At 38.5% G+C, this 11,847-nt stretch overlaps 1 protein-coding gene across 1 annotated transcript; it reads right to left on the reverse strand.

Annotated features, from left to right (window-relative positions):
* Positions 1-424: 424 nt before the first annotated feature.
* Positions 425-5,122, reverse strand: LOC111832379. The gene is made up of 8 exons (XM_023788688.1): positions 4,887-5,122; positions 4,465-4,711; positions 4,120-4,410; positions 3,838-4,041; positions 3,665-3,778; positions 1,802-3,298; positions 828-1,317; positions 425-663 (listed from the first exon to the last, which is right to left on the reverse strand). Exons 1-8 carry the CDS (start codon positions 5,120-5,122, stop codon positions 425-427), a joined length of 3,318 nt encoding a protein of 1,105 aa, XP_023644456.1.
* Between the last annotated feature and the right edge of the window lie 6,725 nt (positions 5,123-11,847).

Raw genomic sequence — 11,847 nt, forward strand, 5'->3', positions numbered from 1 at the left:
GTTTAAATGTGTAATTTAGTAAACAAACTATGTACAAGAGTGTTCGAGAGCAAGTATAGCCATAAACGCTGAATCAAAACAAAGAGATCTAGTGCATAAAACCGGTTTCAAAACAAGAGAGAGTATTAAGCGAACTCAAGGTTTGGCCATGAGCCAACGCTGCATGAGAAGACGGAGGCGAGGCTTGTTGGGGTAGTCGAGAGATGTTATGCGGTTGCGGATTTGCTTATCTATGTACCGGACGAGCTGGAGGACGGATAAGTGAGCCCTGCCATGAATGCGATTGTTGCGTTCCCGCCAGACGGAGTAGATCGCTGTTTGGAAGCAAAGGCGAAGCAAGATGGACCTGTTTGCGTCCCCTGTAAGCTGCGATATTGCTGTGATTGTCTCGTCCCAGCCCGGATTCAGGTGAGTGCGCAGGAGTTTACCCACCAGAGAGGTCCATAGTGTAAAGGAGTACAGACAAGCAAAAAAGAGATGGTCTCTCGTCTCGTCCAATTCTCCGCATAAAACGCAGGCCTGGTGTTGGCCCCAAAGACGCATTCTTGAGCCCGTAGATAGACGGTTTAACATAGCTAACCACGTAATAAAACCGCAGCGGGGAATGGCTTGACTGAACCAAATAATACCACTCCAAGAGACCAATTGATGAGGCTGATGAACCTGCACCCACGTATGTTGAGAAGAGAACCGATCAACAAAATCGTCCATCCCTACCCTCCACAGGAAACGGTCTGGCTCGCGAGAGGGATGTGGCAATGGCGTAGCACAAATTAGCTCCAAAAGGGGGTAGAGATGAGTGAGCCGCGTTCGACGCAAATTCCAACCCCCAATCCCCACCGCATCCTTGACTTTGGCATGTAGAGGGATTCCCAGGATCCTCGGCCCGGCTGGTCCTGTAATGTCCAAAATGCGACCAACCGGAAGCCAATGGTCAAACCACAAAGAGGTGAGTTCGCCATTCCCAACCTCAGCCCGGATAAACAATCGAACCTCATCGCGGAGTTTTAGAAGTTTCCGCCATACCCATGAACCCTTAGTTGTACTTTGGGCAGTCCAGAAGCAACCATGGTTCATGAGATTTTGTCGAGCCCAAGCTACCCATAGAGAGCCTGAGAGGGTGAACAACCGCCATATTAGGTGGTAAGGAAAAACTCGTGAAACATCCTGTAGTCGTCTCAAGCCAAGTCCGCCTTCCTGCTTGGGCGTACAAACCTTAGACCAAGCAACCTTAGCCCCGGTAGGAGTGTGCAGGTTTCCCGACCAAAGAAAAGCACTGCATAATCTCTCAACTTCATCCAGGCAACTTACGGGAAGCTGAAAAACCAAGGACCAAAAGTTGGAAATGCTGGCAATTACCGATGAAATGAGTTGCAATCGATCCGCATAGGAAAGATGTTAACTCATCCAAGAGAGAAAGCGAGAGCGGTTCTTATCTAGAAGCGGGGAATAGTCATGGGCAGTCATTGTCTTAGTAGTCAGCGGGAGCCCCAGATAACGGATAGGGAGAGCTTCGGCTGGGATTCCAAAACCATTTGCGGCCACCACCATGGCTTGCTTGTTCCGACCTCCTGCATAGATGGCCGATTTGGAATTATTAACATGCAACCCCGATATGCGAGAGAACTTAACAAGAACATCCATAATCGCACATAACGATGAGGAAGAACCATCCGTAAAGACCAGGATGTCATCAGCAAAAGCTAAATGGGTTACAGCAACCTCCTCACAACAACGGTGCCTACCAATCCTGCCCGTAGAAACCGCACGGTCGAGGAGTTTAGATAGAACATTTTTGAACCATGACAAAAATATAAGGAGATAGAGAGCAGCCCTGCCTCACACCTCTGTTGCTTGCAAAGAAACCCTCCAGCTCACCATTCACAACCACAGAGAAAGAGGCGGTAGAAATGCAGGCATAAATCCACTTAATGAACAAGTCAGGAAAGCCCAACGCTTGAAAGATGGAGATAATGAAGGACCATTTCACCGTGTCAAAAGCTTTGGAGATATCAAACTTGATGGCACTTCTAGAAGAGATAGTACCCTTGTGATAATCCTTCACTAGTTCTGTAGCGAGAAGAACATTTTCTAGGAGTAAGCGGCCCTGGATAAATGCACTCTGATTTGGTGCTACAAATTCTGGGAGAATCTTCTTTAGACGATTGGCCAAAATCTTAGAAATCACCTTATATAAAATGTTGCAGCACGAAATTGGTCGATAGTCTTTCATTGTTGCTGAATCCGCCTTCGGATTCTTAGGGATAAGACAGAGCAAAGTTGCATTCACGGCCCTCGGCTTTTGGCCAAAGAGAACAAAGGACTGCACATCGACCACACAGTCCTGTCCCACTATACTCCATGCAGATATATAGAACTCCTTAGTGTATCCATCCGGTCCGCAAGCCTTCCCGGAGGGCAGGGAGGACAAAGCATGCCAAATCTCCTCGCGGGTCACTGGGGAGATTAGATCAGAGCACCGAGATTCCGGGCACTGGTAGTCCAACAGGTCCCCAAGATAGGTCGGTGCAACCTCCCCCGTATCCAGGCTATCCCGCTGCAGAAACTCACGAAAATGGTGCGCATTTTCCGCTTTAATCTCGGACGGGTTAGTCAGTATTACTCCTGACTCCAACGTTAACTGACGGATAGCATTGCGGCTAGCATTTGCCTGTGCGACGAGATGAAAAGAGGTAGTGTTCTGATCTCCACAACGCAACCATTGGATCCCGGATTTTTGTTTGAAAAACTGTTCCTCTATCGAAGTAAGGCGCTGCCATCTATCCGTGGCATCAGAGAGGGCTATTATGTTTGCTTGCGTGGGAGAGGAGAGAGCTACTGCTTGCAACGAACAGAACTCCTCGTACGCTTCCTTACACTTCACAGGTAAGTCACCAAACCTCGACCTATTAAGCTCCCGCATATGGAACTTTAGAGCTTTTAACTCCCGGTGAAATAGAGATAGAGCTACCCGAGAATGATAGAGACAAGGCTCCTGCGACCAGACATTTGCGACAGTAGGGAGGAAGAGAGAGTGGCTTGTGAGGAAGTTGAAAAATTTAAACGGCTTACGGTGAGGGGTACTTGCAGCAGAGAGATGGATAAGACACCAAGAATGATCCGAGATACCCCCTGCTTCAAAAGAAGCATGAGAGTGAGGAAAATGTGAGAGCCAATCCGGATTCACTAATGCATGATCAATCTTCTTCCCAATGGGGTTGGCATCCTGGTTGTTAATCCAAGTGAACTTTGGTCCAGCAAAAGACAAGCTTCCCAAGTCGCAAAACGATACCGTGTTCTAAAAATCAAACATCCCTGTCATATTGAAAGCGTAATCTGCAGCTCGAGAGTGATCCGTCAGAGCCAGAACCTCATTAAAATCACCAAGAATAATCCATGGGGTAGGTGATTGAAGAACAGTTGACTTAATATGGCATAAATCCCCCCAAAGGGAACGACGGTCAGTCATGATGTTTGAAGTATAAACAAAACTGCAGAGAAAGGTGACTCCAGTACTAATGACCGAGATGAAGCAAGTAATATGTTGAGCGCTCTGAAGAACAGGGGTGACTGTTACAACATTCGACCAACACATCCAAATGCGACCCAACCTATGATCCCCATAATTCATTATAGACGACCAGCCGGGCAAGATAGAACTAACAATTGAAAGTGCGTTGAGCTCTTGAACATGAGTCTCTAAGAAACACCCAAAGGATGGTCTCACAGCTTGAATCCAATTCTTAACGACATTGTGTTTGCGAGGAAGGTTGAAACCCTGCGTGTTCCAAGCAAAAAAAGACGTCATAACTTCCGTGAGGAAGCTTTTTTAGTTGCCTTTATACGAGTATCCTTGCGCTGAGATATCGGCTTTAATGGACCGCGAGAGCGGGTACGATGACGGCCAATTGTTGGTTTCGGAATGCAGGTGACAGTCGGAGCTATTTCCCCTGATACATCGTAAGCAAGGGTAGTCGTGTCTGGTTCCTCTTCCTCTGATTCAGACTCGAGAACGTCTCCCTCTTCCTTATCATCTTGTTGCTAGAAACCGTGATCGGTGACCGGCTCAATGGAGTCCATAGATGAATCCGCTACATCATCGTCCAATATTTGCAAGACCCGAAAACCGGTTGGCGAGACTGGTTTGGTGGGTAAGCTCTCCAAAACTACACGCGAAGAAGGAGAGGAACTTTTATTTTGTCGTGAGACAGTCGTCCACTGGTCATCTTCAAGTACTCCCACTGTTACACTCTCTGGTTTCGAGACAATAGCGTTCTGGAACGGTGCAGCCTGCTCAAGGTCTTTGATCAGAGTTTGAACCATTTCCTGGACTGTGGCCGATACCGATGGTTGACGTTTCTCAAGAAGCGTAACATTACCCGCGTTATTGCAATTCTTCTCCTTATGTCCCTAGTGAGAACAGAGGCTACACTTTGGCGGGAGGCATGGATAGGTAATAGTTACAAGCACTTCCTCCCCATTAACACCCGTGAAGCTGATCTTTTCTGTTAACGTGTTCTGCAAATTGACCTCAACCAATATCCTTGCCACATCCAGCCGAGTACAACGTTCTGTACTTGGGTGCAGTTTCACAAACTTACCCACAGTACTAGACAGAAATTCCAACCCTTTCCTTGAGAACAGAACTCCAGGCACATCCGGAGGTCGACCCACATTGGCATGGCAGAAAGGTTTGGTGGAGACTGCGAAGCTACAGGATTCAATTCAGCCACCATGAGAGGAATATCAGCAATATGCCAATACTTACGTGAGATAACACGATCCCGAACTTTCTCATTCTCGATCCGGAACAGGACGGTTGTCTTATTGAGAATTTGGACATCAATCTTGAGAGTTTTGTCCAAAATTGTCCATATATGATTGACTGTGGCATGTATCGTCCCACCACGAAACTCTTCCACAACGGGGAAGCATCAACAACAAGCTCCTCCGGAATAGAGACTCGTGCTACTCCATTGGTAATGATCAGATCCGACGGGGAAACCAGGAACGGGCTTTCTTTGACATCAGACACATACGATCCCTTCTGTGAAGGAGAGGACACGCGGCTAGGAGAGCCGAGAGGCAAAGGACCACCAGCTGGGGGAGGCGGAGTCCCCATACTGGCAGCGGACGGCTTACCGTGAGCGAGAAGGAGCGATGGACGATGAGAGCGGCAGGGTTTCGGGAGCGGCCTAAGGAATTTCTTTTACTTTTTCTTTTTGGATGTTTGATTTCTATAGCTGCATTGTTGATGTTGGTCAAGTGAAAGAAGAGGATTTTACTGACAGTAAAGATGGGACGACTACTAGGATCAATGGTTTAGTTATCAAATTGATCAATGGGAGGTAATCTTTGTAGTAACTTATTTAACGACATGATTACTAATTTATTGATGATGAGAAGCCGTAGTTAACATGTTACATCTTTGCAGGAATGAACAACTTCTATGCCATATTATTGGCGGTGCTGTTCAATACTTCAATAACCAGTGGCAAGAAGGTGGTTTCCATCTTACATACAAAACGGATCATGTGTTTTGTATCTTTCGTTTCTGGCGGGTGTCTAAGTATGAAGGTAAGTTTACTAAATTTGTGAACTTAATTACTAATTATTCTTAAGGTTTCTAACTGACTACAGTTTGTAATAAACGAAAAGGAACATTGTAGGAGTCCCTTGCATTACCAATGATACACATATTGGTAGTGGAGCAACTAGGATTTACCTTAATCCTCAAGAAGGTCTCCAAAGTCATCGTATCATGTAAGTTCACTTATGTGTCTTTTAGTGTTTTTATGTTTATGATAATATTTTGCTAATAATCTAACTTTCAATTCAAAGTTCCGAGTTCGCTGCTCGTCATTATTTTAGAAATCAAGCATGAAGATGAAGCCAAAGAACGAAGAATGAAGATCCAAAGTCGTCCTTCTGTGTTTTTTAATTTTTTTTTTGGTTTGCTAATTGATAAATAGTTGTCAAATATTTTGGAAAACTAGTTTAATTAGATGACTATTTATATAAGCTTTTAATTTTCAGTAATGTACTTCCAATCTATTGCATAAACACATCGTATATAATTTAACAAAATTGTCGTAAATTCTTATAAGAAATGAATATAATTATTAGAATCGATACACATACATTCATGTGTATATTCTAATTGGGCATCCTTTTTATATGTTAACCATCAACACTTAATTACGAGAATCGATACACATACTGTATCGATAAACGTAATTGCCGTTTTCCAAATATGAAATGATTTACCTCTCAACCTTTTAGTTTTGTCTAATTCAATTAACAAAGAATAAAATAAAAATAAAGGATCTTCTTTTATGTACTTCCATTAACACCACTTTCCCGAAACGAAATTGAGCCTAGGGTCAATATAATCTTAAATATCTTTACCTTCAGAAAGTAACTACAGTAGGACCATGCCAAGAGTTTATGTCTCCGATCTAACTCCAAAAAGGAAAGATTGGGGGATAAAAGTCAAGGTTTTGAGTACTTGGATAACTTCTGATGAGATGAAAAAGAGGGTACTTATTCTGGCTGACGAGAAGGTATATATTGTTAAATCTTTTTATCTACAAATACATCTTTTTTAATTTAGTTTTATCGAATTAGGTTCTATTATTTACTGGAATTTTCGATATAGGGGGATAGAATCGAAATGACTATACCTTCTGATCTAAAGAACCCTATGATCATTAGAGACATATGTGATGGAGACTAGTTAGACATATGGGATTTCAGATTAATCACTCATGTGTTGAGACAGAGAAACACCAACCATCGTTATCAAATCAAGACCACAACCAGAACACAAATGTGGTGGGAACTATCACATGAAAATAAATCTTACTTAAGGTTTGAAGATTTCACCCATGTTGTTAAAGAGTTGCTACCGTCAAACAACTCATACGGTATGTAAACCTAACCAATATGTTTTTTTCAGATTCTCCATAGAACATAATGTCATATATAACAGAGCAAAATGATTAGTTTATTTATCCTCTTTTATAGATTTCTATGGCTGTATAGTTCACATCGGTGAACTTAATCATTGAGAATTTGTGTTCAATGTCTATGGACAGACTTCTAATGTCACTGGTTTAGTTTTCAAAATGATAAATGGGAGGTTAGTAAGCAATTTTTAAATTTATACCTAAGAAGTTTATAATGTTTTACTTGAAGAATGTGTAAATCTCTTACACAGATACATCTAAATGCAGGAATGAGTTACTTCTTTGTCATTTAATTGGAGACTTTGCTGAGTATTTTATGAAGTATTGGGAGTTACAAGGATACCATTTCACATATAAAGTAGATCCTTTGTTCTGTGTTTTGCGGTTCTGGAGAGTTTCTAAATACCGAGGTAAGTAACTTTTACTTTAACTTGAAGGTTACAGCTCCAATAAATAGGTAGGGTTTTTTAGAAATAGGGTAGATTTGGATACATATATGTATTATTATACATTATAAATCTTAATTATGCGGGAATGGAACAATGTAGGTATTCCATGCATTATAAATGATACGCCTAATGGAATTGGAGCTACTAGGATATATTCTGTCACAAACAATGGTTCACTCAGAAACCATAAGTCAATATGAGTGTTTACTTTTAAATAGATAAGTAATTTGATATTTTTAAAAAAGTTTTGACTTTATATGTTAACCATTGTATCTCAGATCCGAGTTCGCTGCAATGTATTATTTCAGAAACAACCAGGACGAATAAGCAATGTCAACAAGTTCTTCAAAAATTGTAGCCCCAAAGCTATATAAATATGTCTACACTATTTAGCAAATGAATTTATGTATGTATTGTATATAATCTACTTATGTCTACTATATGTAACTAAGTTTTTGTTTAGCTTTTATAAAACCCATCTGTAAATTTTAAATTTAAAATGTATACCTCGTTTCTTTATATATTCGTAACGCTTAGATGAATTTTTTAACACTTGCATACAATCCGTTCTACAGTATTGCTGGAGAATTTGATTCCAACTTACCGACCGTTTTCTGTCTCAAAGACATTTTTAATGTAAGTTGGGCCGAGGTATTAGTAGGAAACTTCAGGCATACATAATATTCAAAATACATTCCATATACACATAAATAAACTTCACCGAATCGCCCGTGCCGTGGCACGGGTTACTACCTAGTAAATAATTTATGTCAAATATAGAATTTTAAAAATTATAAAATCAGTTGTGTTAAGGAATCAAATATGATAAAAGAATCATGAATCAATCTTTTTCTCATATTTAATTGGCTGTAAACACCTATATCTTCATATTTCTTTTCATATTGATCGTTTCATACTCTTCATACACCTTCTCGTCAATTTCATTTTCGTTCTTTCATGGTTATTATCATCGTTACATTCACCGTCCGCTTCTTCGCCATACTATTCTTCTTCCTCTTCTTTTCCTCATCATCTTCTTAACTTTTTTCCGCATCCTCTCCATCTTCTTCTATGTATAACATTCATTATTATGTGGTTAAAACAAAGAAAGAAATATAAAACCTTAACCAAAAACTAGCTTCATAAGCCTATGAATTAACTACCCAAAAAATCGTTTATTTGACCTTCTGATCTCAAAATTCAATTCCTTGCTACCAGAACTTTGTTCCAAGTTATCATAATTACTCCTACCAAATTTCAGATGATTTTCAATGACAGTACGTTTATTTGTTACATGCATGGAAATTTGTTTGATATGAAACTTTAATAACGAAAGGTATAAAAAATCAGAAATTTTCTGGAAACAGGCCGAAGAAACCAGAGACCTTACCATCACATGTAGATAAATAACTTTCATAAAGCTGTTTAAATCTATATTCCACCATTCAACCTCAAGACATTAATACCAGAAACCTCATCAAGTTCAAAGCCAAACATTTGGTATTGAGATATGATTGTCAAAGACTCAAAATCGCCATTATCAGCACCCTGCTAAGAGAAAAAAGTTACTTTAAGTTAATTTAGAAAGTAGTACTATTTTTAATGTAATCACTTAGATTTTGCTGACTAAAATAGTGAACATATATAAGTCTGTGAATGCCCGTACATACTATGTCAAGTATTGTATTCAGTAGTTGATTAACATCGTTGTTGAAAAATCCCATTGGAAACGTGGAGGAGAGACAAAATAAATCTGCATAAGTAGTTTATATTATTGTATGTGATAATATGTTACATAACAACATTAAACTTTCATAGGTAGATAACATATTCAGTAATGGGAATTATAGGATTGAGACTACAAACCTCTAACTTTTCTTGGGTTCACAGCAGTAGCAACATTTATTTGTTAGAACCAAAAAAATACAAAAACTAAACCCTACTGAAATAAACAAATTAACGGATAAACACACCAAACCAAAATTCTTAATACTTTATCGATTTTTCTTTCTGTCGGGTTCCTTTGTCTTCTCGTTCGACATGTAGTTTTAGTCTCATTCATAGTAGGAACACCAATGGTTTTAGATTAAAGATCACATGATCTATAAACCCAAAACATAAACAAAATAAGCAAAATCAACAAACACAATATATAGATTCATCGTAAAATAATAAAAGCTCACAGAATTTTAAAACCAAAAACAGAGAAAAAAAAAATCATAACGCATAATAAGAAATTTAATTATAGAAGAACCAAAACAATATGGAAACCATAATAACAACATGCACTACCTAACCAACCTAATTATTCGATATCTAATGTTGTAGCACAAGCTCTATATTTATATCTAAAAATATAGGGCAAACCGCCATAGTAATTTCTAAAAATTTAACATTATCACTAGAAATTGAACATTTTGAAAATCAAAATGTTCTCGGATCAATTATTCACTATGTATTTTAGTATTTATTTTCCATTTTTTCGAACTTTAAAATCAGAGTTTTCTAATGTTGTATCCTAAGCTTCTATATTTATAGCTAAAAATATAGGACAAAGTGCAAAACGCCATAATAATTTTTAGAAATATAAAAACAACTTAAATATTAAATGTTTTCTTTATTTTCGTTTATAAATTAAATATTTTTATAATTATAATTTTTTGTTTTGATTAGTTTTATAAAATTTATTTATTCTGGAAAAAAAGAACAATTATTTTTAATTTATGTCTATATATTGTATTTTTTCTTTTTTTACAAATATATTAATATAAAAAACAAATATAATTTCGAAAATGTTACATAATGATTTGTCTAACCGCGATTTGCCGTCTAAAAGTCTATGTGGACGCTCTCAAAAGCTTATAGACTCTCAACTCTTATATAGAATAGATTATTATTTTCTTTTTTTACAAAAAAATCGTACTATAGATTATCTTAATTTCAAAATTGTTAATATTGAGATGTCTAATATCGGTTGGTCGTTTTAAATCCTATGTGGACGAATTAAGGAGCTTATAGCCTCAATTTTTATATAGTATAGACTAGGTTTTGAATCTACGCTACACGTGGGTATATTCGATATAATATTTTGAAAACTATTTATGATTGACGATTAATGAATTAACTACTCAAAAAACATCGTCCATCTAAAATTTTTTAAATTCGAAATTATCTGCTTTTCTACCATAACTTAGTTTTACGTTTCAAAAATACTCATACCCAATTTCATTAAAAAACAAACAAAGTAACTAACCAAGATATCAATAAATAATAAACAAACAAATAAAAATATCGGATTGTGGTTTTTACCTTAGCATCATCAGCCTAACATCATCTCCAATTACTATATTTTAAGAATTTCCCGATCAGAGATCCCAATATAGACAATACTCCTATTACATAAACCAAAAAAGAAAGGGGAAAAATGTTATAAAAATCCCAAACTTTCAAATTTGGGACGATTTAATCCCGAACTTTAAAGAAGTCATTTTAATCACAAATTTTTGTTGACTTTTCCGTAAAATAGCTAAATTTTGTTGACTTAGCCAATTTAAACACGACGTTTAGTTTCTCTTAAAATTGCAAAGACAGAGTTAACTATCCGTGAGTTGCTTCCGTTTAAAACCACAAAACGACGTCATTTAACAAACTGAATAAACTAAATCCAAAAATCGATTCATAATTCACCAATTTAACTCCCTAACCCTAGAAAATTTCGCAAATTCTCTTTATTTTTTGTTGAATTGTTGCCATAGCGCGGACCCTCGCGGTCCCAAACTAAATCCCAAAATCGACCCTCGCAGTCGACACCGGTCTCGACACTCCAATCGTAAGACGCAGTTATCCTCGCGAGAGAAAACGTTGGTGTCGAGCGACACCCACCCTTGGTGTCGATTGACACCGACTCTCTGGAGACGCTCCAACTGCGTTTCTCACTGGATCTCTTCTCCAAATCACCATCATGATATAAGCGAGTCTCCAAGGGGTTCCACAGGCATCAATCATCAAATAAACAGCCAAACAAGCAAAGTAATCAATCAAAAAATCATCAAACTCCTAAAACAATGATCAAACATGCTTAGATAAGCTAGGTCATGCACTCACCTCTTTAAACAAGAAAGAACAGCAACGAACAGGGACTTTCAAGGGTGGAAACGATCTCCACAGACACCAAACACCACAGATCAACCTTCCTCTAGCCTTGAACCACCAAGAACAAGCTTTGATCTTTCCAAAAACCCACTCAAAGGAACCAAAAAGGATCAAACTCACTCTCTATTCTCTCTCAAACTCACAAAGCGGCAAAGTGAAGTTTTAAGAGAGAAACATCGCTCCAAATCTTATAAAGTCGACCTAGGTTTTCCTCCAAACCAAGCTTCAATTAAACCGACGACTTAAAACTTAAACCGTCAAACCAAAATTACTAGTGT

The sequence above is a fragment of the Capsella rubella genome, unplaced genomic scaffold (genome assembly GCF_000375325.1).
Source record: "Capsella rubella cultivar Monte Gargano unplaced genomic scaffold, Caprub1_0 scaffold_1, whole genome shotgun sequence".
Classification (NCBI taxonomy): domain Eukaryota; kingdom Viridiplantae; phylum Streptophyta; class Magnoliopsida; order Brassicales; family Brassicaceae; genus Capsella; species Capsella rubella.